Genomic DNA, 26,588 nt, shown 5'->3' with positions numbered 1-26,588 from the left:
TAATGTTTGAAATCTATTTTAAAAAAAACCTGTAAATGTTCTTTTTATTAGATAGTGGAGCTAATTTATCCTGTATTCCCTACTGTAATGCTTTTTTATATTGAAAGGAATTTTTTTTTTTTTTTTGGTAATATAAACCAGAACACAAGCCTGAATCACTCTCTGCACGGTTTTTGTGTGCGTTTCTTAAAAAAATAAAAAGAAAGATATTGTGACAGTGAAGTGAAACGGCTTTAATTTTCACTATTTGCTTGGTGTTAAGTACAGTCACTTTCTTACCAGAGGAGAAAGAATAAACTTGGGTACAGCAGCTAAAATGAGGTATAAACTGAAGTGTCCCATTCTCCCCTGCGCCCCCCACCCCACCCAAGTAAAAACCCTTGACCAGAAAGGAGAGGCCGGCTTAGGACAGACAGAGCCTCTCCTTTGTCACCAGCTCCAGTTTGCCAGATATTAGTTAGGCGTCAATAAGGCGATGTAGAGAGTCATGTGAATGATGAGCTTTCTTCACCCTCAAAAGCGAGGGCTCTATGAACACAAAGGTTTGAGTCCATCTCCAGCAGAGAAAGGGGGGCAGCCTTCGTCCTGGCCTGCGCCTGCTTGGAGCACAACCCTCAGGGAACCACGACTCCCAACCCTCCCAACTGTGTATGAATGCAGGTAACTCACTGCAATCTCCCTTGGAAGATGATGTCAGTCCAAGGCCTTTCTCACAGTTTTAACAGATAAGGAAACTGAGGCCTGTGGAGATGGGAGTTTTTTCTCAGCAGATCAGTAGCTGAGCCGGAGGTGATGCCTCAGGCTTTTGATCCCAGATTATATGCTCAACTGCCACCTGCAGCTGTGATGCTAGCACTTCTGTCCTTAGGGACACAGTCCTGTACAAACATTTCAGCATCCTCCTCCCTTTCCCTCCATCCACAACAGAGTGAAGACAACCAGGCACAGCTGGTTTCTGGCAGCGCTGCAGGTGCTCTGCCTGGGCTCCATCCTCAAGTCACCCTGAGAAACTCCCTCCTAGACCTCACCTGCTACAAATTCACCTCCTCACGTGGCCCTGTTTCTCCTGCAGCACCTTGCTGATGAGATGAGACCATGCCAGGGACCACAGCCTTTTCATAGCCATTGCCAGGCAGGGGCATCCATTCACCCCTTCTCAGTTGTAGAAAAAGTGTAGAGCCCCAGTCCACTTCCATACTTTCTACATGGTCCAATTTATAGCAAGGTGGAGCAAGAAGCATCAAAATAAAACAACTTCACCTCTCCCCTTTCAGGAGCACTCCCTCAGGCTTTGCTCTGTGTTAGAACAAGACATTGACTGGCAAAACTAGAAGTGGCCCCCTGTGGTAAGTTTTGCAGAGGCAGCTGCTAAGCAGGGGACCAGAGGCATCTGACCTCACCTGATTAAAGGTCCTTTGGGAAGCTGTAACTGCTTCCCCCACCCTCCCACCTGATTTAACCATCAAGAAGTCTTCAAAGAGCTGCTCTCACATAGTGCAGTAGTAACTCATTTGTCTCACCTGTGGGATGACATTTTAAGGTACACTAAACAAGCAGCCATCTACAGATTCAGAGTCAGAACTAAGCTCCTAGGACCTGCGGCCAGCACAGTTGGGAAGACAACATTAAGACGACCCTCCATTTCCTTCTTCTGCAAGATTGCTTTTGCTCTGGTCAGTTTTACTTGTCTTTCCTAGAAAGATAATTTCCCCCCCCCACCCCCAAAACCAACGATCAGTCTGTGTATACATTCATGTGACCCCCCCAAAACACAAAGAATCAAGCTTCACGTACCTACACCAACAACTACAGCCCAAGTGCTGCACTGAAGCCATGGCAGCTGCCGTGCAGGTGGTGTGTGGGGTGAGAGCCACAGCCACAGCATGCCACGCTCCAGCTCCCACACGCAGCACTGCCTGGTTTGCGATACTCTCCAGGCTGCACTTGATCAGTTCCTGCCTCACAGGGAAAAGGTCTCCCTCTTAGAGCCCAACTCTTCCACCTGAACAGGAAGGCTCCTCTTAAATAGAATGTTTGTTTGCTCAGTGTCATATTTTGGACACGTTGAGAGCAGCTTGGCAGGCACGTGTTGTTGGGAGGCTCCAGAATTTAGCCTGCTGTTGGATGTTGCCTCTCCATTTGATTTACTTCTTAGGAAAAAAATAAATTACAGCTGTGATGTTTCCTGGTTCAACTATTTCCGATATTCTTACCTGACAGACATTTTGCATGGCCAGTAGGTAAAATGCACACAGTGTCCCAAGGTTATGCAGCTGCTTCTAAATGTCAAAAGCACTAACACAACATACAGTAACTACCCACTACCTTCTTCTAACTCTACTAAGATACTGAACAGCAATAGCCGTAGATCCCAGTCTCACCAGTGGCTTGAGAGCTGTTGTTCACACAAGCACTTCTGTTTGCGTAGGCATCTTTCTACTGGGATTTTGGGATGTCAGCTCTATTCCAGGGCATGCTTTGATCCAGCCAGCAGTAGCACATGAGTTTGAGGTCCATATCCTGCATGCAGACCTTCTGGCTTTAGTCCCATGGAGAACAAAAAATGCTGCCTCCAGCTGTGGACAAGGATAATCCGCAAGGAAAGCGCTAGGAAGTAGGGCAGCCAATGCTGTTAAGCCCAGGAGGTGTTGAAGAAACTGGCCAGTGAGTACTAAAGCACATTAGTCAGTCCTTGACTGAGCTAGAGAAGGCAACGATGCCTTCGTACGCCCCGCTCCTTGCTGTTCTTCATCCCAGTTAAGTATCTTAATGCTACAAACTTTGGTCCCCTCTTCTCAAAGTCAGAAGAGATGCAATGCCTGCATGTTAGCTGAGCTGGAACACCATCTCCCACAGCTGGGATTCATCTTCAGAGGCTGTTCACTGACCTAGCAGCTGTACTGATGCTGGCTCTGCTCTTCCTAGCGCTAACCACAACAGCACTCCAGCCCCTGCTTAACTAAAGCATCAGACACTACCTCACACCCACCACTGCTACTACCATCAGTAAAGCTGCAACTGTAGAAGCGTTCCGGGGTGAAGGGGACAGGACCCCAGCCTAGAAACTTCACAAAACATCCCAAGCAAGGGGATGTCTTTGTACTCGACGGGCTATTTCTGATCACTTCTCACATGCTGCAGTTCAAGTTGCTCCGCTGTTCCCAGTGCCGTCCCTGCGAAGGGAACAAGCAAGAGGTTCTCCCAGTTCTTTTGCTCCATCTCCTGCCAAGCTTTGCACAGCACCCGGTGCAAAACTATAAATGGGGTGGCATCTCTATCAGCGAGGAAAGAAGAGCTGTTTGCAAAGTGCTGAACTTGACCTAGCTCCCAGCTACCTGTACAGTCGGTACTTGCTAAAAGGGGAACGGGCTGTACACGAGGGCACACTCCACCAGGCAGCTGCAAGGCTCACCAAGGGCAGTAAGCGAGTCCTTTGGTGGTTGTCTTGCCACCCTGTCTCCTCAGGGATTTGGTTTCAATGTGCTGGTCTTATTTTGTGCTTTGTTCCAGTGGGTTCAGAGCCTGTGATCCCATCAGCCAGTTCCCCCCAGGAAACCAGCTCTTTTCCCTGAGCCTGCCAGGCCCACACACCTCCCTGAGCCTTCCTCCCGCTGCTCCTTGCCTCCTGCAGAGGGGCTGGGGGGTCCTGCCTGATGCTGCTCCCCCCTCCCCATTTCACCTGGCAATGCCACCAGCACCAGGTTACACACTGATTCATGCCGGTAAGTGGAAAAGAAGGAAACCACTTTAGAACCAAAAGGGACTAACAAAAAAAAAACGAAAAAAAAGTTATAATTATAATGCAAAATTACCGACACAAACCCCCCCCTCCCACCCTTCCCATGACAAAAAGCCCAGGAATTAGACTTTCTTGGGACGGCGTCCAACTTGGTAATAATAATAAATGCTGATGAGGATGAAGAGGGCTCGGCTGACCAGGAGGAGCACAGCACCTGTGGCTATCCGGCTACTCTCAACCAGGGAGACAGTGGTAACTGGAGGAGAAGGAGGGAAACAAGGCAGAGGTTGGTGATGAAACAACAAACCGAGACAAGTATCAAAAAGTTGTTTTCTACTGCCCTCTAACGCAGAAGCTTTCAGCACAGGCTGACACGCACAGTGAACCCATGGCAGAAGCTCTTCACTACCTTGATGTCACAGCCTTGAAGTCAGCCACAGACCCACGATCCCCAGGGCTCTCACTCACACAAACCCCACTGTAAAAGCAGCCCTGCTTTCAGGCAGCCCCAGCCCAAACCGGTCACTCAAGCAGATGCATGTTTCTGTTGTGCTCAGGTTTCCCGAGTTTGCTTTGTGGCTGATAAACCTTTTCAACTTTAGAAGCATCTACAAAATATGCGTAGTCCACACACACTACCGCTTTTCCAAGCATCTCTCTATTTTGGCTACCAACACATAGCCCGTATCTAAACCAGCTACCTTATAGCACAGTTAGTGAGCTACCAATATACACACACAAGAACCCCCTTCACTGTTAAATATAGATAAGCTCCCTAGAAACAAGCCAAACTGTTATTCTCTGTTTCGGTGGGACTGAACATCCCCCTTTTTAGTGTAGGTTGCTGCAGTCTTTTCTTGTTAGCCCCAGCGCCTAGGCAGCCCGCTTCAGATGACTTGTGCTGGCTATGAAGGCCAGCATGTTTTTAGGGAGAAATAAATGAATCATCAGAGGAAGTGGTTTCCCCTGAACCTGAGCACCTTTTAGTGATCAGTCCAAGGCAGAGGCTACGCCATGGGGAAGGAAAAGGAAGAGCAGCTGGCAGGGAAGATGCTCCTGGGGCCAGGTTATCTTTGCCAGCCCTGCAGAGGAAAGGAGCCATCTCCAGCACAAGCCAAGCACTGCATGGGGACAGCTGGGGATCGGGTGCCCCGTGGCTGTGCCAGACAGGCGGCAGAGACAGCGCCTTCCCATCAGATGAGTCCGCTACAACTCCCAGGGCCTCACCCCACGACTCCTTCAGCCTCACGTTCGCTCCATCAGACCCAAAGGCACAGCTCCCATCTTGCATTCAGTCCCACCGCTCTCACTGCTTGTCCTGCTCGCCGCCACTTCTCCCTCCTCCCTGCCCGGTGGGGGTACGCGGTGTGTACCCCCATCCTTGGCATCCTCCTCCCTACGGGCTGGTGCAGCTACTCACCCAGGAACTGCACAGCGAAGTAGCACGCCTCCGTCAGCAGGGTCCAGCGGATAATGACTTTTTCGGCCGTGTATAGGGCGTTCCACATGATGAGCGAGATGCCTGCGGGGGGGTACAGCAGAACGCAGCTGCCCGAGGAGGGGTCACCGGGAAGGGGCAGCCCACCCCCTGCTCCTCGGTGACCCATTTCGGGCTCCCACGGGAGGACGCAGTCCCGCGGGTGGGTCGCTGCATTTCCAGCCATCCCCACGAGGTGCTGCTGCAGGCTGCGGGATGCCATCGCCTGCCCTCAGCCGCCCACCCGCAAAAAAAAAAAAAAAAAAAAACCAAAAAACCCAAGCCCCACGCCTTGCGAGCCGTTTGGTGCTGGGCAGCACCCTCGGAAGCGTGCCAGCCCCCAAAATGGGCACCCAGAAGGTGCAGTCCCTGCAGCCTGGGAGAGGCTGGGAGAGCAGAGCTACGCCAACCCCCTGCATTTAATTCCTCCGCTTGTTTCTCTTTTCCAAGACCATTTCTCCAGGCTCTCCCCACCTCCTTGTCCTTTGCCCCACACCTCTTGGGCCCCTCCCGGGATGCCATCGCCTGCCCCTTCTCTCACTCCCGCGAAGGGGTCTGGCCCCAGCTGCAGCTCAGCATCCCCTTTGCTGGGGCACCTGGGGTACTCCCGCAGTTATTTAGAGCATGCACAGCCCTTCTTACTTGACTTGCAGCGAGCCGGAGCCCCTACTAGGAAAAAGCAGCAGTAGCTGCGCTTTTCAAAATACCCCTAAACAATTTCTTTGCCAACAGCAGATGTTCCGCTCGCTAGCTGCAGTTGGCTGGCAGGGCACAGACTTTGCCCCCTCCTGCCCTTTTGGCCTCCCGTCCCCCCACTCGACGGGGCAGCAGCGTGCCCCGCGTACAGTGGCACGGCACTCACTGAGGAGGGCTCCTCCATAGAGCCGGATGGGAGTCTTGCTGCTCACCGATTCCTCGTCGAAGACGGCGTCGTAGAGCTGGTCGGGGAAAGCGAGGGCCTGGCAGAGGCAAGGGAGAGACTCAGCAGCCCACACTCACCAGGGCCATCAAAACGTGCCTGCTCAGGGAGCAAGCGCTCCGACATCAAGCCTTTATGGGATGAGAGCCATTGGCCGGGAAATTGGAAATTAAGGAGGCACAAGAAATATCAGTGTGTCAGCTACTGGCTTCACAGCTGGTTTCTACGGCCAAGGCTGCCATGTCGTGTGTGGTGTATGACCCTGCTAATGAAAACAGACACCAGTGATGGGAACAAACCACCAAGGACACTGCTGGCAAAGCCCATTACTGAGACACAGTGAGGGCAAAGAGAAAGTGAGGAAACTGCTGGAGGCAGAGGAGGGGGATAAATGCTGGGGGCCGAGGAGCCGTGCTGGGGGTTCCCTCTGGCAGCTGGGAGCTGGCGGTGCCCAGGACCACGCCCCTCACTTACCATGATGGCGACCCCAGAAAACATGACGGCGGAAACCAGCTGCCAGACCCTGCGTGAGAGGGGAGACAGAGGACCCAGCGTGAGCACAGGGGCAACTGATCCCATCACTCATCCTTCACAAAGCATGCCTGGCTGCCTGCTCGGTCATCAGCTTCCATCCTCCCTCCTTGCACAACCAAGGCAGCCACAAGCCTCCTGTGGGAAGACTCGGCTCCCCACACCCCGCTAGCTCCAGCTTCAGCACGCAGACTGGCCTCACTGGTGAGACACAGCCAAAATCCCCCTCACCCAAGCAGAGGAGGGAAGTGACCTGGCCAAGAGGATGGCGCAGAGGGGGGGGGGCGGGGCGCGCAGGACGCACCACCCTGTCACAAGTGAGACCAGGAGCTCCTCCGGCCCCACACAGCCCCTGTGGGTCCCAGCACCTGCTGTGGGACAAGAGCTTGAGGGGCTCAGGCTGATTTATGGGGGAAGAAAGCAGAGCTGGTTTGACCCTGTGGCCCCCGAGAAGCCCCTGCGGGGAGCAGCGATGCTGGCACAGCAGCCAGAGCTGACAGAGATGCTGTGGCTGAGGGCCCTCAAACAACCCAGCTCCAAGGTGGCCCAATATCTTACCTGAGCCCCAGTGGTTCCCGGACAGCAAACTTGATTTCATTTCCCAGTACTTGGCTAATCTGAAATTCAAATAAAAGACACAAGGTGATGGAGCAGACCCTTCCCCAGTCTTTAGGCAGTATTCACCAGCCCAAAAACACGTACCTAACCCCACTGTGGGAGTTTATCTCTAAGAGGGCTGAAAGGAGGATGAGGACAAGGGATTCATCCCTTGACCTGTTGAAGGCTTTCCATCAAGAGCTGCAGCCTCTACTGCTCCTTTACTGGGATCAGCCTGCAGTGTGGGGCTGGGGCAGGGTCAACATTAACTCTTGTCCCCCTTACCTACTTCCTCCATTTTGTGTCACATCTCGCTGGAGCACAGGCTCCAGCAGAGCCCTCGGGGTATCACAGCCTCCATCCTGCTCTTGTCCCACTCCCGCGTTTGCACTGCCCAGGGCGATGTCCAACCATGACTACCCCAAACCACACAGACGGGAAAGCTACACAGGGTAGCAACAGGGAAAGGTACCGAGGGAGCTTTTGGTTGCAGAGAGCTCTTGGAGAGCTCTGTGCTAGTCCGCACGTGCAGGCAGGAGCCAGGCAACACCCTGACAGCAAGTTCTCCAGAGAGCATCCGGGACAGGGCTCCTGCGGGACTCACCCTTGTCCTCCAGCTCGGGTATTTCACTGAAATGGGTTGTTTGCTTGCAATTCAGGCCTCTTCTGAGAGGCACCACTTAAATTGCTGCTCCAGTGTCCAGGCCATCAGCTGGTGGGCACTGGTGGTGCCACCGTCCTATGGCACCAGCTCCAAGCTAGCTCATGGGTGTCTCAGCAATACAATTTCAGAAATGGACTAAAGCAGCTTGAGGGCAGAGCTCACGCCATTACCATGAAAAGCCATTTTGGCCAGCTCCCGTGCACCCAGAAGGCTGTGTGGCCCATTGCTTGTGCCACCACAGCCTTCGCCCCTCCCTTTACAGAAGCCCCATGGAGCTGGGAGCCCCGTTTTTCCCAAAGAGGCTGCAGAAGTTAGGTGCTACAAAAACCCCCACGCCACCTCACTTTGCCCAGGCAGAAGGTCTTTTCTCCATCATTGCTGCACACGGGCTTCCCTCTCCCCTGCCCTCACCTTTGAGCGATGGACCTCGCCGTCGTCGTCCTCCCCGCCGACCCCCAGGATCTTGCGTGTCTTCAGCCTGCTCACCAGGTCGGTCTGGCTGTGCTTCTTCATCAGCGGCGGGGGCTGTTTGGCTGCCATGGTGGTGGCCCTCCACCACCGAGCCCTCGGCTGCGAGGCGGCTCAAGGCGGGCGTGGGAAGCGGCTCTGCCGTCACATGAAATTTCACAAGGTTCAGGAGATAAAAAAACAACCAAGCACCGCCACAAAATCTTCCTGTTAGGCGAGCAGACGACTCCTCATCGTCCCAGGGCAGGGAGCCCTGGCAGCGGGGCCGGCCCTTACGGGCGGCTTATTTCAGGGTGATCCCACCCTCACCGGGATCTGCCGAGGGGGGGAAGAAATAAACAACAGAGGGGTGTGGCTTTAGCATGGGCATTTAGCTTTAAATGCTTTTGACCTACAAAACATAGTCTCTCATCCCAGCACCCGGCAATGCCTAATGGTACCTCTTTGTTGTTTCCCAGATTAGAGGAGTTAAATGCTTCCCAGACTAGGGGAATTAAAGTCATTAAACGATGCTTTGCCTTTTGTCTTTCCCTGCGCCATTCATCACACCCTTCAACTGCCATTTCAGGCCAAATACCACACAAGTCTCACATATTTATTTGTGTCCCCACTCCAGATGTTGCAGCTCCACCTTGCACCAGAACACACCAGCCCCTGAACAACAAGCCAGAGGCAAGAATTTCCTCGAGGATATGTTGCTTTCTGGGAAATGGAAGATGATGGCAACTACAAACTACAAATACTATCTGGGATAAGGACAAGACAAATATAACTGACAGCAGCTACAGTGGAAAAGATAACTTCTGCCTTGGCATGGTGGTATAAAGGTAGAGGTGTCAAGAGTCCCATGAAATCACTCTGTATCATCCTGGAAAACCCTGGAAGCCCTCAGTTCAGCAAGCCTTTTCTTCCAATTTGTCTTCATTTCATCTTGGCTCAGCTGAACACAAACAGGTTTTGCTGTTTGCTGCTTCACCCTCCCAGAGACTCACAGACGAATCCCCGCAGGCACCAGGAACAGCTAAGCCAGCCCAAGCAAGCGCAGGGCTCGAGCACTGGCAGTCCCACACCCCAGCCGAGCCTTCCTGTGGCTGTCCCAGGAGAGGAGAATTTATGCTCGTGTTTAAAGAGTTCACAAGTCTTTGGGGAGTAATGAAACAAGGTGCCATTTATTTTGGCATCATGCATGCAAGTGCTGTCCCACTGCCTTGCGAGGGATTTCCCTCTCATAGGGACAACCCTTCCCTGTGGTTGCCCAGACAAGAGCAGACAGTCATGTCTGTGAGTGCCCAGCACCACTTTCTGTAAGGCGAAACGAAGAGGTCTCACTGGGACAGTGCAAAGACTGAATCCCATGATCAAGGGTTTAATAAGACCCTTTCAGCAGACCACAGACAAAAATGCTTTTCAGCGACCCAGTTCAGCTACTCAGGGCTTTGGAGGTGCTTCTTCTGGATTTGTAGCGGCTTTTGTTTGGTTGCAGATTTTTGCTCTTATTCCACTGAATAACTAAGCCCAGGTTCCTGGAAAGCCAGCACAGAGACAGATGCAGCAGGCAGGGTCTAGAAATATTTCAGAAGTGGGTCAAGGGAAAAAACCACTCAGCAGGAAGGTGGAAGCCTACACTCAAAAACAAGACAAGAAGCTCAAAAGGTAACTGCCAGTAGAAAAGTTTGGAAGATTTATCATGTCTGGAGTTTGCTGACCCATATTGTCACAGTAACTTGTGGGTACTCAAATCTAGATAATCCACACACAAAATCCACCCCAAAACCAGAGTGATGTGTCAAAAAGAAAAGCTTGGCCTCTTTTTACAGTTTCTGTACAGTTTCTGCAGTCCTTTTCGCTCCTGGCAGAGCCAGACTCACAAGGCTGGATGTTGAGTGGTTTCCCACCAGAACTGCACTGCTGCTGAAACCAGAGAAGACCTGTTGCTGTGGTATTTCTAGATCGGCATTTTCTGATCAAAGCTGTCCAGCCCAATCCCAAAGCAACTTTCCTCTGCTGAGCACTCCCCTCTCACACTGAGCCTTAGGACCACTCAAAGACCATCCCACATCCCTCAACCTGGCCCAGCACAGCTCCTGGGACCTGGGGAGGACAGCCCCAAGTGAAGGGCTGATGCACGGTGCCTGAGGTGTGCCATGCTGTCAGGAGGACCCTCACACCCCTGCAAAGGCACTGGGTACCTATTTGGCCTCTCTTCCTCCCCTGTATGCTTTGGTGGGGAGCAAAGCAAAGTCCTTCCACGAAGACGTGCTAGCTGAGGGAGTCTGGCAGAGGGCCTGAGCAGCAGCATCCTACCAGCCCTGGGCCACCAAAGCTCTCCCCAGGGATGAGGAACCTGATGACTGCTGGTCTTGATCGAACTTGGGGTGCTGTGTGTGCTGGCCACACCAGACTGGCACCTCTGGATCCCTCTTGGTTTCTTGCCAGGGCAAGTCTGCTGCCCACACCTCCTGCTCTGTCCTCTTCATGGCAGAGGAAGGGAAGATGAGACAGGAAAAAAAAAAAGAAAAAAAAAAAAGAGAGAAAAGAAGGGAAAAAAAATAGACATCTTCCCATCTAGAGAATCTCTCCTGAGGGCAAGAAGCAAAGGAAGGTGATGGGGGTTGAAGGGGTTCTCCATGACTCACTAATGAAGATGGTGATGAACAGCTCTGTGATTACAGAAGCAGTTTTGCAACTCTGACCACAGGCTAAAAGATCAAAATTTGCCTTCATCAGTTGTCTCGCCAGTTGCTTTCAGGGCAGGAGTTGGTGGAAATTTATCCACATCATCATTAGCACTACTCTCCCATGAAGAACTTCCACTAATTTGTGGTAAACCACTGGCCAACAGCTGGGACAACGTAGGCCAGATACAAGTGCCAATAAAACAATCATTCTGCTACATAAAACCCCACTCCCACCACACTAAGCACAGCTCCGGCACAGCCCCGCAGCCAGTCCCACGTCTCATTATCCCTATCTTCCAGAGAAAGAGCCAGTCTAACGAATACTGAATATTAATGAATATTGAGCTAACGAATGCATTAGTGCTAATTCAATGACATTTAGATAGAAGATGCCGAGGATTTGAAAATGTTATACTTACATTAATGTATCCTGACACACTGACAATTTAGAGGATGTTTTATATTAGCCTGTGCCTTCTCAAAGGAGAACCTCCACCTCCTCCTTCTCCCGCGATTCTTTTTTCCTTAATCCGTTTTCTGAGCATCCCAGGGGCTGCGCAGATCAATCACCATAAACAGGCAATTCCTACTCCCCGACACAGCTCTCAGTGATGGGGAGTGCCTATGTGCAGTTGAAAGATGGGTTATTTTTTCCTCCAAAATCCTTTTTCTTTGCAGGCTCCTTTCTGTATCTGTTCCCTTGCTCAGCTGTTCAGCATACTGCACTCAATTTTGATAGCTACTGCTTCGTGGTGCAAAGAAACCTCACTGGTGCCACGCTAATGATAGCTCAATCTCTCCCCACCTCCACAGCTCTTCCCCCAGCATCTCCTCTTCCCTCCCAGTGTCTGGAGAGAAGAGGAGCTCTGCGGCACGGGAGAGGGGAGACTCAACCGTGCACACGGTGATGCTGCAGCAGCCAGAGCTGCGTGCCCATTGAGGGAGGTGCAGGGGGCTGCGAGAGGGGAACCAGACCCTGTTCCCACAGGCACCTGTAGTGGACTGACTGCCTACGGCTCTGGCAAGGCGCTGCTGAGCAGTGCATGGGTGCTATCCTGCCCACCAGCGAGGACACTGCTCTCCAGGGGGACCCAGGGACGGGGCTGCTCCCCATTGTTTCGCGGGACGTTGTTTCGGTGGCACTGCCATCCACAGTGCAGTCTTTTACCTGACAAAGCAGCGCTGCTCAAGCTGAAGAGGTGGCACTCCAGTACCTCTCATGCCAAGGGTTTGAGGGCACTTCCAGTCTGCAAGCAGAGGAAAAGAAAATGAACCAGAGTCAAGCCAGGATAACAAGTGAAAGGTTTATACATTTAAGCTGGCCACAAGTTTGTTCAGCTCTATGATGTTCAGGATGGGGAGGGGATTCTTGCTATCCTGTCAGGCTCTAGTTTTAGATTTTCCAAGCCAATATGCCTGAGACAACTCAACATCTTGAGTTCACTTTGACTTGTTATGCCAAAGAGTCAACCCAAGGCGCAGTGGATGTATATATCCTTCCAAACAGTTCAACAGGGCACTTGCCAGGCCTAAGCATCTTTCATGGACCACAGGCTGAGAACCACTAGTAAATTTGAAGCAGCAGCACTTCCCTTCACAATACCGGAGGTCCTCCGGGAGGGGAGGTCTCCAGCACTGCAGCAGCACAAGGGGGGTCTGCGCATGGAAGGGGCACTCAGCATGGTGGCCGTGCCGTACCTGGCTCTCACGGCCGGGCCGATGCCAATAGCAATTCTCTTGCAAGGCCCTGGCAGCCGTAATGCATTTGTCCAGCTCTGCTGCTCTTTCTCCAGGCTCTGGTGGTCCTGTCTCTTTGCCAGTGAGGACAGTACTAACTACTCTGTGGCCCCATAACTACTCGGCCACAGAGTCAGCAAGAAAGCCTTGGCTCAAACGTATGGGCAGAACAAAGAAGAGAGGCAGTGAATGCACAGGTCAGAGCAAGACCAGCCAGAAAGGGAAAGATAACTTTCCACATACTCTTTGCAAACAAACAGTCATCTCTTCCCTCTTCTTGTCCCCCGAGGCTCATTAACAAAGTACCTCAGTGTCTCACAATCTCACCTTACTACAGCCCTGCACCTTCAGGACAGATGATATCCCCACTCTGGAAACACCAGTAGATTAAGGACAGGATCCACAGATGTACTAAGTACCCTGGCACTTGCAAACTTTAGGCTGTTGCCTAATCAAGTGGGATCTAAGACTCCTTTTTTCCCCTCACATATGAAGGCTCAGTCTGCTCACTTTTACATGCATAAAATCTCTTGGTAAACAGCCTCAGACACTTCAGGGCTCTGAGACCCTGAGGGATGAGGCAAATCCTCTGTGTCTAACCCAACACCACATCTGAGAGTCACAAAGCATCTTTGTGCATCCTATCCAAATGGCCTAATAAAATTTTCCCCAGGAAGCCCACAGTGGAGCAGACCCCAAGCCAGAACTCCCCACGTCCCAGGTAACCACCAAGGTACAGCTGTATTCTGGCAATATGCGCTCGCAGCCCAGAAAGCCAACCGTGTCCTGGGCTGCATCCAGAGCAGTGTGGCCAGCAGGTTGAGGGAGGGGGTTCTCCCTCTGCTCCGCTCTCGTGAGACCCCCCTGCAGTGCTCTGTCCAGGTCTGGGGGCACCAACATCAGAAGGACACGGACCTGCTTGAGTGGGTCCAGAGGAGGCCGTGAAGATGATCAGGGGGCTGGAGCACCTCCCCTGTGAGGACAGGCTGAGAGAGTTGGGGGTGTTCAGCTGGAGAAAAGAAGGCTCTGGGGAGACCTTATAGTGGCCTTCCAGTACTTAAGAGGAGCTTAAAGGGAAGATGGGGAGGGACTCTTGATCAGGGGGTGTAGGGATAGGATGAGGGGTAACAGTTTTAAACTGGAAGAGGGTAGATTTAGACTAGATATGAGGAAAAAATTTTTTACAATGAAGGTGGTGAAACACTGGCACAGGTTGTCCAAAGACGTGGTAGATGTCCCCTCCCTGGAAACATTCAAGGCCAGGTTGGACAGGGCTTTGAACAACCTGATCTAGTTGATGTCCCTGCTCATTGCAGGGACAGTTGGACTAGATGACCTTTAAAGGTCCCTTCCAACCCAAACTATTCTATGATTCATGCTGTATTTCTGCAGCTGCACATCTCAAACCTGTGGTGACAGAACCAGCTCCCTGCCTGGACTTCTACCCAGAACAGAGATCTAGATGATTAAGACCTCTCTGCCACCAGCCAGCTGAAGCAGTCCATCACCATCCCTGTCTCCTAGTGGATTTCTTCCATGCCAGCTGCAGCACACAGCTTTGCATGCTCGGGGGTAGCAACACATCTTAAAACAACAGCAGAATAACTGGCATTTTTTTGTTGGGAGGAATATACTGTGACCCATGCCCTGGATGAGGGGTGTAGGTTCTCCACCCTAGAGAAGAGAAACCCTCCCAAAGCAGTTTCTGGAGGTCAGGAAGTCTCAGAGACCTGCAGGGAATGAAACTTGATCAAGCCAAAAATAACCTGATGCTCAGGCAGTAAAAACAATTAGCACTCAGCCACCACGGCAGCATAACGTGGCTGCTGCTCCCGCTCAGTCTGGCACAGTCTGTACACCTAAGCAACAGGGATACTTCAGATTTCTCACCTGTAACAAGCCAGGTACACGGGACTCCCTTCCCACACAAACACCAGCCTTTTCAGTACAGAAGGCTCTTTGCAACACCAGTAGGAAACATCTCTTGTCAGAGGTTCATTTCCAATACTGCCACAGCCCTCCTGCTTCCTTAAGCAACTCCAACAGGCACAGGGACGCTGTGTCCTCCCTAGGGAAAACCTACTGACCTAGACAGTAGATCTCCTGCCCCTACACACGATGAAAATACAAAGCAAAAATCCCTAGGTGGAAAGGCATCTTCACTGGATGCATCCAGGTCATCTCCTACAGACAAGCCAGAGGGAACTTCCAAATCAAACGACCTGTGATGCACCAAGAGTCATCTCAGGCACGTCCAAAGCTCAGCCTGCAGGTCAGACATGCCCCATGGCCAGACACGGCCGGATGCCCTCCAACGCTGTTTGTGAGCAGTGCAAAGCTGGCCCCAGAGACGCCACGTGCAAGGCGGTGACACCCTGTGCCTAACGCAGCCCCAGCAACCACCAACGCCATGGATGCGGCCAGGCCAGCATCGTCACTCAGCAGGGGACAACCCGCTGGGGAGGCAAGAGTTAATCTGTGTTACTTACACCCTGTTCCCACAGAAAAGGCCACCCAAAGCCTGCTCAGCCTCTCCCACACATCCTGAACTCTCCCCTCCTGCTCTCCCTGGGGCAGCCCCAGCCCCTGCACCCTCCTTGCCCCGGCTCTTCCCCTGCAGCCCCCAGGCACTGCGGCTCCTGCCTGCAAGCTCCCTGTGGCCATAAAAACATTCCACCCCAAGAAGTGCCATGACTGGGGGACACCCGTCTGGGAGGTATGGCCCAGCTCGAGGATTTTATTGCCCATGGGTTTCAAATTTCCTTTTGCAGGGAGCACAGGAAAGTTTCTTTCCGTGTCACAGGACATATTACATCGCAATCAAAAGCTATATACTATCCAGCTTTCTCAAGCAGCCCATCCCTGGCTGCTGAGGTGTTTTGGCTGCAAATACAAAGGACGCAAGGTACAATCTGCTGCTTCAGTGGCTCCCATCTGTATTACTTACATGCATGTCCATCCCTTCCATCATCCTCCTCCCCGCCACGGAGTCTCTCAGCCCGGCCAACCGCAGCAATCCCTCACCCCAAAGTTGCCCTCACTCTTCCTGATGGTTTGGGTGGCTGTGTCCCAGGCTCATCCAGCACCCAGCCACTGAGCATTCAAGTTTCCCAGGGAGCTGGGAGGGTGGAGAGAGAGAAGGAAATAAGATGTATTGTGATCGGGTGCTGTTTTTCTTTAAGGGCATTAAAAGAGAAGAATTCCTCTTTGATTTCCCAGCTGCCTTGGACAGGTGTTTGTGGGAGACAGTCCCAGAGGCTTAGTGGGCCATCTGTCCTGCAGATGATTTCTATGGGGAAACATTAGAAGGAAAAATAAAACCGATACATGCGCACACACAAATTAAAAAACACCAAAAAATGAGTAAATCAACCCTTGTTACTGAAAAACAGCAACTTTAAAAAGCCAGGAGAGCCCTGCAACCAAATAGGGCAATGAAGGTTGGTTTTACAGAAAATCTGATGCAAGTGGGTATTTCATCTCCTTTGCCTCACACCTGAGGAATGACACAGGCTCAAAGAAACTCTATGGAAAGTGAGCCTGGGACTAGGGAGAAGCCCAGACACACGCTGCTTACCTACCTGCTGAATACTGGATCATCACCGTAAAATGGGGCTTCTTGTCACTTCTTCCCCCAACAACCTCAGATTTCCCCAGATTTTCTTTTCACTGTGCCTCCAAGCACTTGACAATTCCAACTCACAAACCCTCCAGGAAGCCAGTGCCCTTTATTCCTCTAGCTCTGTCCCTTTCCAGAACTCAAAAGGGAATTGTAAGAAATTACAATTTGGGAGATTTGGCCCCCTCAGCCACAGATGAGCACAACGTCCCTCTGTATACTGTCACTGAGATGGATCCTGCCCCAAAAGAGGATGAGCTGCATCTCAAGCAACATTATTTCTTTATCTTGCAGTCCAGTAACTTACCCAGCACAATGCAACTACCGCAATTTATAAACTACCAACATATCTACGACCATGAAATGGAAGATGAAATGAATAAGGCTGTGCCCCTCCGCACCTCAAAAGCAGGTTCCTGACCTGTTTCATGGGTGGATTTGCAGCCCCAGCCTGAGATCAGCTGCTGCAGGATGCCCCAGCACCATCAGTTTTCCTCCATTTTTGTAGAAAACAAAGGGTTCCTCTTCTCCCCCAGTCTGTCATGATATGACCAGATGTGCAGTCTAGGCACACACAAAGCGGGGGAAAAAGGGCAGACGAATAAATTTGCATTAAGCAGGGAGATTGTCTTTTGGTCTAGCCAGGACATTTCCTGAGTCCCAGGCATATGGGCACTCACAGGCCTCGTGCCTCTATTTGTGCAAGCAATGATATTTGCTTCTATGACAGAGAAGTCCTGTAAATCAGGCCTGATATGAAATGGCCCAAGAGACCATCAGTTAACAGCTGAATTGTCACCAATCCTGTGTTACAGAGCATGTCAGATATTACATGGTCACATCCACATCCTGTAAGAGCATATTATTTATATAAATATATATAATTTATAACTAATAATAAATTATATATTAATAAATTCAGTATATAATATTGTTCTATAAATACACAAACAAAAGCTACAGTTTTATTTATGTGGACTTATTCTGCGTCCCGCTGCGCAGTGATGATCTCTTGAGACTGGTTAGTAGACAATTCAGGCTGCCAGACCAGATGAGTATTTTGGCATTCACCTACATTTTAGCCTCAGAGGAGAGAGGAGCCACAGGGAGCAGTTTGTTCCAGACTCCCTGCTGAAAGATGCCAGCCAGGGCCTTGACTCCTGCTTTTAGGTTAACTATTTAATGTGCTAGAGACCAACACAAGCTTTCATCTCTTGGCCCTGGACTACCACCCTACAGATTACTTGGATCCATCACCTGCAACTCGGGAACATATTCTCACGTCCTCCCTAAACCATCTGCCAATATTAAAGCCTGCTTATTTGCACGCAATTACAACTCCAGGTTTATCACTCCCTCGTGGCTCCTTAGACTCGAAACAAGCACAGACACGCAGACAGGCTCAGGGAGTTGCTTAGCAGAAGGCCTCCCAACAAAACACATACTTTGACTACTTGGTAGCCTATCCCCAAATGGCAAAAATCTCCCTCTGACACCTTAGCGGTTTCTATAGCAACAGGTTAATGCTAAAAATGTTAAATGCAAAATTCCCTATGTTGGGCAACCAGAAGCTAGGAGGACAGATTTAGAAGAGCAAAACTTCTAAATAGCTGCTGACAGAGCTAGCACAGGCTTGGCTAATTCACAAGTCGGTGGCAAACCACCTTAAAAGAAATTCCTAGCAACCCGCTAGTGGGGCAGCGGGGGGTGCATGGGGACGTGTCTGCGGAGCACCAGCCTGCAGCATCCCCCAGAACTGCAGCATCCCCCAGAACGAGGAGGAGCCACAAGTATCCTGTTCTGCAATGAAGCACTTGGAAGTGAAACGAGCTGTTTTCAGGAACAGAACAGCAAGCCAGAAAGCAAAAATACTAGATTATAGATTTGACAGTGCTGCCACCCCTCCAGGCAGCCAAGACCGGGTTACTTCACCTCTCACACCTCAGTTTTCCCAGTTGTATACAAAAAGTAAACCTTCCGCCCATGTTCACGTGGCTCACGCTCAGCAGGTGTAGCACGTCAACGGCGACTGCCCAGGCACCACACCCTGCCAGCGCCTGCTTGTGATTCCCCGTGCTGCTGAGGAAGGCTACGGACCCCCGTGCAGCACTCAGTTCATTACACATGACGTGTCAGCAGGCAGAAATGCCCTTCCAGGCCTGAGGAACAACCAACTTAACGTGACATCATTTTTTTTCTGTCTGTCTTCATTCCCTGCTGGCAGGAGAAAGCACTGTGACAACTTTGGGGTGAACCTCACTTCAATACCTTCTTCACAGATGACAACAGCTCTCGGAAGATCCTCCTGGTCAGATTAAACCCATATTCATAAAACCAAAGCAGCCACAGCTCAGTGTGGCACCACAGAGGGGAGGAAGGCAGAGGGGAGCTTGCCAGCATTGTTCTCGGGTCAAACAGCCCTGAAGAACCCACAGGCTTCCACCGCAAATGCTGCACCCACCCACACCCCCCCAGGAGCTGATACAAACCTGACTTTGCTTTTAGTTGCTGCTAAGTCAGGGGAAAAGACTCTCTGCATGCAGGCATGTATGTGTATGTGCACGTTTGTTTATGCATGAGCTGTCAACCCCTGAATTATGCACAGATCAACAGGGCTCTTTGAATTCCCCGACTGTGAAGTGCGTGACATTTAATCTCAACCTTCCTTTTGGATTTCATAATGTGCATTATCAGCAATGGGTATTCAGCACACAAGTACCGTTTAAAAAGCTTTCATCAGAAAAAGGAAATAATATAAAGAGGATTGAAAAAGACAATGCCTCTGATGGGCGAGAGGTTCTCCGGCTTCCACAAAAGGCCAGCATATGGGTACTGTGCGGGTCACACACACAGACACGCTGTCCCCAGCGCAGAATAAAAGCATTTCACAGGTGGAGAGTGTGGCTTGGAAGTGTCAAATAGAAGATGAACCAATAGTTCTCTTCACCTCCCTCTTTTTGGCTCCCTGGGAAATAGGCAGGGTGAGCCATACCCCAGAGGTGCCTATTTTAGGACAGGGTGCATCATCTCCTGCAACGGCTTACCTCTTTCCATAGACCACAGGAGGAGCCTAGAAGATGAGCGGGACCAGGTTTTTGATTGCTTTTCTATGGATGGGCAAGAGAAATTCTTGATCCTTGCAGTTAACTTTTCACTACCCAGTCCTAGGCAAATACTGCATCACTTCTGCCCATCTCACAGCATGGAGTCACACTTTGGGATTATAAAAAAACTAGAAAACAACCTGCAAGGAAAGGGGTTCCCTTCTCTTCTGCTGGGCACAGAGAAGCTATGTCCTAAGTAGACCTGCTATTATTAGTCACAGACACAGAGGATGCACATCAGCCTGAAGAACTAAAGCAAGATTTCTCTTTTTATAGCAGAGAGGAAACCAACTCGTCGGTTGAGTTGACACAGTGCTGAGGGATATGGTGGAGTTGAGAACGGTCAGTGTGAGGTTAATGGTTGGACTAAATGATCTTCAAGGTCTTTTCCAATCTAGATGATTCTGTCATTCTGTGATTCTGAGGAGATAAAGGGGTGGACGCCAGCATGTGGCATCAATAGCCTTGGTGACGGGGGATATCTGAAAAAAATTCAGAGGTCCCACAGTCAAGGAGCTCTCTCCCCCATCTCACCTGGCGCATGCGAGAGAAGCCTTAGGAAAGAAAGGATAAAGGTCCTTCTCTGTACCAAAATACACACTGACTCCCTACCTTTGTTTGACTCCTGTATCCAGGGAGGAAGAGGCAACAGGGATGCCCAGGAAGCCAAGTGCTAGTAGCACCAGCACTGACGAATCAGGGTCTTGAGTAACTGTGGAAAACACAGAGTTTCCAGATGTCTCATCTCCACTATCAGGGTTGTTTAAGGACCTTCCCTTGCTTCTGTGGTTTTAAGTTTCAGACACTTGAATGCCACAAGCTCTGGTGATATCATCACCATACAACAGCAGTATGTCTGTGTATACACACAGTGTGTATATATACACATATATAGATGCATGCCGGTGTGCATGTGTGTATATATATACCTCTACCAGCAAGCATATAGCACAGCCTCCTGCTTAGAAGAGCTCATGACACTGAAGTGTCAGGTTTTAGTCAACACTTTCCCCATTACCTTACCTGTAATGTCATTCCCACGCAGCTGTGGCTCTAGGGGTTGCAGGCTGGTCTCTTCTCCCCCGTGTTCTTTGCAAGCACCAAGGAAAGGCACTTGGTTTGCACGGTGCTCTGGAGCAGGGAATAAATTGGCTGGAGGAGATAAGCTACAGTGCTTTATTATTTCTTCATCCATCAACCCTCAATCTATCCTACTCGCCCGGAGATTTAAACAGTGGATGTTGGCACAGCTCATGGAAGGGACTTGTTGAACTCGTGATGTACAGCAGCTGGGTTTTTGCCAGCAGACAAGGCAAGAACACATTCATACACTGCAACGAGCAAACGGTTGCACTGGACAGGGCAATGGGGGAGGAGGGTGGGAGGATGCACTATAGATGCCTGCTCTTCAGAAGCATGCCAGATCTGCACCCAGCACTTCCAGGGACTCCACTGGCAACGAATGCAGGTACTAAAGGCTACATTTTATTCTCATTCACCATGAAAACAACCTGGGAATGCACAGACAGATGGTCTAAATTCTTCAATCCTGTTTGGCGTAGCCTTTGACTCCTGGCAGATTTCCACTGCTGCTTTCTGCGACGCAAAGTTTGGGCGCTCTTTCTTGCTATTAAGCAGCTTCTACAGTAAAATTTTTTTGTGGGCCACAAAGAAAATTTTGGTGAAAAGTCAACACCACCCAGCTCCTCTGCAATCAGTATTATGGTTTTTGAGTTTCCCTCTCCTCTCTGCAAGGAGGCAGCTTGCATTTCTACCTCCTTGGAATACACCAAGCGTTTACCCTGAATGACGTGCCAGGCAGCTAAAATTAAGCGTCCAACAGAAGAATTCAGCAGGACTTAAAATCATGGACCTCTAAAATGCTTTGTTTCCTAAGAAAATAGCCTGCTTACTGGAACTCCTTTACTGCTGGCAACACGGTTCCCCATTTCCATAAGGCTCTGTAGAGCACAGCAGAGCATCTGCACCCCGACTGTGCCCAAGCCATCCCCCACGCACCCCTCACAGCTTTGCAGCAACACCATACGGGGGACCGGCGAGGCTGCTGCTTAGATGGGTGTATGTTGTGCACAGCAAGGCAGGATGAGGCAGCCAGGACGACTCAACGAAAAGGACCTTCTTGGCAGTAAGGAAGATGGGTTAGGAAGCACAGCGTGCACAGGCTGACCTCGAGAAGTTGCCTGCTCTTTGTCACAGCCATCTGCATCTACAGCAGGACCAGCTGTGAGCCCAGAAAGAGACGGCAGCGCCCAAGGGCTGGAGTGATTTTAGGGCTCAGCAGTGCGATTCCTGAAATAACCTCTGTCAGCTAGAAAGGCTTCTCAAGTCTTTCCATGACCACAACCAACTGGAGACCAGACGTTTGTATTTCACTCATAAGATGGTACCACTACAAAAGAGCACTTCTGCTGCCGTCATGGGTTACTGAATGAAAGCGTACTCAGACAAAAACACCGGCTGAGTCACCCACAGAGTTTCCTGAAGACTTGTGGGTTTTCTCTGTAGGTCTCTTGTTCGGCTGCTGACACGACCTCAAACTGTTTACTTTCTCAACCCAGGAAGGATATGCTAAAAACGAGAGGGCTGCAAGGCTTTGTGTGCTGCTCTGCCTGCACCTGCCTTCCTCCTGCCCCTCTGGGCTGGGCAGTTGAAGCACTGTCTGATTTTAATAACAAAAGGAGGGATTTCTCTCCTGTACACAGCAGCAGGCAGCTGCAAAGGGGACTATGCGCTAATCTCCCCATAAAACACAGAATCCCTTCAAACAAAGAATTAGATTGTCGGCGGCCGGCATTATCTGACACTCCTGTGTGCCCATCTCCCACTGCATCAACTCATACTGCTAATATCACTCCCCAGGAGACCGGACAACCAAATCACCATTTGATTTATTTCTAACTGGTTTTCTCTCCATGCTCTCCTCGGTGCCTTTGATTTAAATTATCTTAATCCAAATCCCTAACAAAAATGTGTAGAAAGCCCTGCAGGAAAGGAGCCAGCTCCCAGTCCCTATGCTCAGGCTTCTGATTTTGGCCCCCCGGGTTCAGAAAGCGAGCACACCGTTTGCAACCACCAGCATCAGCAGAAGTCTCTCACCTTTAGCACTAAACCCAGCCACAATCATTTTGACCATTTCCCCATTCTGGTGACAGATCTCTCCTCCTTCCTCTCCACAACCACAGCGGTGGCCAGTATAAATCTGGATTAGAGCTTTCTCACAGACTCTGTTTGTGGCTTTAGACATGCCTTTGGGTCCTTGGCTTTGCCCTGTAAGATAAGCTGGGTAAAGCGGAGTACGTGGGTTCAACCAAGGTCTGGTACAGATGAGTCAGGTACAGGCTAGGCAAGGATTTCCCCATCAAAAGCATGCACAAATGTGCTCAGTAAATTCCTATTTTGCATACAAAGGGACAGAAAGACATTAACAGACTTACCTAACTGAAACACACCCACCTCACAGGATGAGGGTGAGAAATATACCCACGTTGTGAAACCCAGAGGGAAAGTTTGCCGCTGGGGTTTTATCTGTGGGGCTAGCATGGGCCCCTGCGCGGTGGGTCGTCCAGTGCAGACCCTGCGCATCTCCAAGCATCATTTTCTCCATCTGTCATCTGGGGGCAGCCGCACTAACCAGCACCACAGATGGGCACTGAAACACACCGAAATCCATTAACCCTTGCGGATGAGAAAGAGCTTCACAACAGAAGAAACCCAAGAAGACCAGAGAGTCATTTATCATTTCCCTTCATGTCTGAATCATCAAACCGTCTTTGTTTATAGCTGGATTTGTCTTTGTGAACAGCTTTTAGCATCTTGAGCAAGAACTCTTCAAACATGGAGTGAACTCATGTTAGCCTGTGATCTCCGGGACAGAATCAAACCCATGTTTTCCAAGGGAAAGCAGGAAGCAATGTGAACAGGGAACACCTGGTCACCTCTTAAGTGTTGTTTTTCCCGGTCTGGAGAAAGTCCCAATGTATTTGGGGCCAGCATTGGGTCTTTTCCTCCCAAGACCTGTTTTCACATTCCTGCGTCAAAAATACAAAACCCAGAAGATCTACTTTCTATAGAGAATGTCCCAACAGTGCCAAGGTCACTAAGCCATTCCCCCTGGAGCCAGGCCAGAAGCAGAACATAAACAATCTCAACATCTTTCGGGTGCATGTGTGCTTTTTCCCCCCCCTGTGCCAGGGGAAGGCTTGAAACCAAAAACGTAGCACTAGCAAGACAGACACCCCCGCTTCATCGCCCTGTTAGTCTCTTCTCACTTTTGCCAGCTCAGAAGAGCCCCCAGCTCCACCCAGGTCCTCCTGGGCAGCCCCATGGCGTGGCAGCCCACCCTGCCTGCAGCAGAGGAAGATACTCTGGATTGTAACAGCATTTAGCAGTCCTCAGGAGAAATTTAGGTATTCCTTGGATGAGGCATTACCAGACACATAGCAAGGAACAGATCATGATGCGAACAGCTCAAAGTGATGCTTGTAACCAGCATGTGGAACAATCCCTCCCAGTCCCATCCCCTGTCATTAAACACTTTGACCTTCAGAGAGCTGCAAGACAAGCGAACACCAGCTGCAGATGTGTGCTGGGCATTTTGCACGCTTCAGCACTTGACGTTCACTGAGGACAACAGCAAAATATCTCTCTTTAGGTCAGGCCCCAGCCTCCAAGCAGCTCCAAAGGGACAGAAAATCTCAGGGCTGAGCATCTCTGTGGTTTATGCTCCCACAGATCAATGGCCACCCCAACCCCACCCCGATGCACATCTGGAGATGCTCTTCTGCCTGTATCATTCTACAATAAATCCTCGCTACAGGGCTGCAAGCAGAAGGGATAAATTTCCCTTGAGACTACACGGCAGACATCATCAGCCTCCTGGTTGGAACAAACCACCTACCCAGAGAAGAGCTCCCTTGCTCTGCACAGCAGACAAAGAACAAAAACACGGATTCAAAAGCAACCAAGTCCCACTTTTCCCAGCCGCCATCAGTACCTACCCCCTCTCTGCTGAGGGCACCAGGACACCACAGGCTCACAGCATCCCTCCCCAACTACTGTGCATGCATCAGGTGTATTTATGCAACCCAGCTGAGATATGGTTAGGGCTAGTTGAGGCAACTTCATTCAGAGTCTCAGGATCTTGTTTATTTTTGTTTTTTGCCAAAACCTTTCTCAGAAAACCTCCTCGTGGGGGGGACTCCCCCGCCTGAAGCATAACTACTGATTGTTTAAAAACCACTTTCCTCATCCGCAGGCCCTGAACGTCATTATTCAGCACTCTGCTTTAGTGCAGATAGAGTTACTGAGCAAGTTATTTATGCCAAGTCCAGAATAGCCAGTGCTCTTGCATACTCTGTAGTTTCTCATGGCTCAGCTGTACTGGTGGTAGCCCTAATGTCAACAAGGCTTTGGTTGCTGCTGGCACTTACAACTCCTGGCCTCTGCAGACAGAGGAGATGGATTGGATGGTACCCGTTTAACCACTTGCAGCTCGGGTTTTGCTGGCCCTGGCTCTTGGGCAGCTGCTAGAAGGACAGGGACTTTGCTCAGGTAAGGGAAAAGCTCCGTGGGCAGGGCAAGGAGCAGGCACTGAATGAGGCGCCGCTTCTTCCTCAGCCCGGTTTGCTCAGTCGGAGGGGTACTCACCTGGAAGGCCTGGGAGCTGTTGCTGCTGCTCTAGACAGAGCAGTGGCACCTGCTCAGTGGGACAGGCAGGCCCTGCAAGTGGCACAGCTGACATCTCGGCGTGCAGGGACGCGCGAGTGCCTGGGCAGGGATGCAGAGCCTGCTGAGAGCTGGCTCACCCCGACTTCCCCCTCTGTGATAGCAGGGGCTCTGCCCCGTCTCGTTTCCCCAGCTCCCTCCTGTACCGCAGCTCTTTCACCCCGTCCCTCTCCCTCCATCCCCTGCACGGCCAAGCCCCCCCTCCCTGCAGCCAGGGCTCCCCAGCACACCCCCAGCGCTGCACCCCACGGGCTGGCGGCCGTGCCAGCCTCCCTCGCCCCAAACCCGGCGATGGGGACTGACCTCCCAGCCCATGCCGTGGTGAGGACACAGCCACCCCTTCCCGGCACCTCAGGCATCCGTTTGGCGACCGCGGTCCTCCTGTGACTCTTCCCGAGCAAGCAGAGAAGGACGGGCACTCCCAGGAAAGAAGCGCCACGGGACCCCCGCCTGTAAGTGGGGGTGACAGCCCTGGCCACACGGCTCCCAGCCAAGGGACCCACCTGCGTGTCGCCTCGCAGGGCGGCGTGGCTACTGTTCCCCCCAAGCCTCCGGGCAACCTGCCACTCTCCCACCAGGATGCAGCGCTCCCCCACCTCCTCCTCCACCCATCCCACCCGGACCACGCACGGCCAGGACGGAGACGGTCCCTGTCCGTCCGTTCGTCCATCCCTCCCCCGCCCGCTCTGACCCCGGGGAGCCCTCCGGACGGCGGCTGCCAGCACCGGGCTCCCATGGGGGGGGATCCGCGCCCCCCATCCCGCCGACCCGAGTCCCCGGGGAAAGCCCACGGTACTCACCGCCCTAGCGCACGTCCCGACGACGCCGCGGTGGGGGGACGAGACACACACGGGGGTCCCGAGGGCTCGGCGCGGCTGCCCCATGGGCAAAGCAATCCGGAGCGGGGGGGGGGGGGGGGGGGGTCGGCGGGGCCGGCCGGCCGCGCAGCCCGCAGGCGGCCAGACTGAGCCCGGCCCCCCCCCGGCGCCGCCTTTACCGCGCCCGCCCGCCCCGCCCGGGCCGGCCCACCGCGGGCGGGACCCGCCGCCGCCGCCACCGCCCGACGAGGCGGCGCCCCGCGGCCCGGGCGGGGCGGGGGGTACCGGCGGGTTACGCGTGTGCGGCCACGCGTGACCGCGGCTCGGCGCGTGTGGGAACAAAGAGCAGCGTCCGGGGAGCTGGTTGCTGGGAGGGAAGGAGGGACCGGGGCGGGGCGGGGGGGGATCCATGGAAAGAAATGAGGAACGGGGAGCAGCCAAAGGCTCCTCGCCCCCGGCACCCCTCGGGGAAGCTGCCAGAGGGCTGCCGCA

General features: G+C 51.9%; 1 protein-coding gene across 4 annotated transcripts; it reads right to left on the bottom strand.

Annotated features, from left to right (window-relative positions):
• Nucleotides 1–209: 209 nt before the first annotated feature.
• TP53I11 (tumor protein p53 inducible protein 11) lies at nt 210–26,178 on the bottom strand. 4 transcript variants are annotated; one of them, XM_074852569.1, is made up of 8 exons: nt 26,079–26,178; nt 12,242–12,320; nt 8,339–8,710; nt 7,225–7,283; nt 6,610–6,658; nt 6,079–6,175; nt 5,160–5,261; nt 210–3,995 (listed from the first exon to the last, which is right to left on the bottom strand). In XM_074852569.1, exons 3-8 carry the CDS (start codon nt 8,465–8,467, stop codon nt 3,862–3,864), a joined length of 570 nt encoding a protein of 189 aa, XP_074708670.1. In that variant the 5' UTR covers nt 8,468–8,710; nt 12,242–12,320; nt 26,079–26,178; the 3' UTR covers nt 210–3,861. The 4 variants fall into 4 exon arrangements, with proteins under 4 accessions (XP_074708670.1, XP_074708672.1, XP_074708673.1 ...); XM_074852571.1 differs by lacking the exon at nt 26,079–26,178 and adding an exon at nt 25,582–25,703; XM_074852572.1 differs by lacking the exon at nt 26,079–26,178 and adding an exon at nt 15,758–15,775.
• Between the last annotated feature and the right edge of the window lie 410 nt (nt 26,179–26,588).

Source organism: Strix uralensis, chromosome 29, assembly GCF_047716275.1.
Source record: "Strix uralensis isolate ZFMK-TIS-50842 chromosome 29, bStrUra1, whole genome shotgun sequence".
Classification (NCBI taxonomy): Eukaryota; Metazoa; Chordata; class Aves; order Strigiformes; family Strigidae; genus Strix; species Strix uralensis.
Note: the sequence above shows the minus strand (reverse complement) of the source record. Positions and strands in the feature narration are given on the sequence as shown.

Coding starts and splice junctions, on each gene's coding strand:
- TP53I11 (XM_074852569.1), bottom strand. CDS start 8,467: ATGGCAGCCAAACAGCCCCCGCCGCTGATGAAGAAGCACAGCCAGACC. Junction 7,284..8,338: donor GCGAGGTCCATCGCTCAAAG/GTGAGGGCAGGG, acceptor TTTGAATTTCAG/ATTAGCCAAGTACTGGGAAA. Junction 6,659..7,224: donor CGGGAACCACTGGGGCTCAG/GTAAGATATTGG, acceptor CCTCTCACGCAG/GGTCTGGCAGCTGGTTTCCG.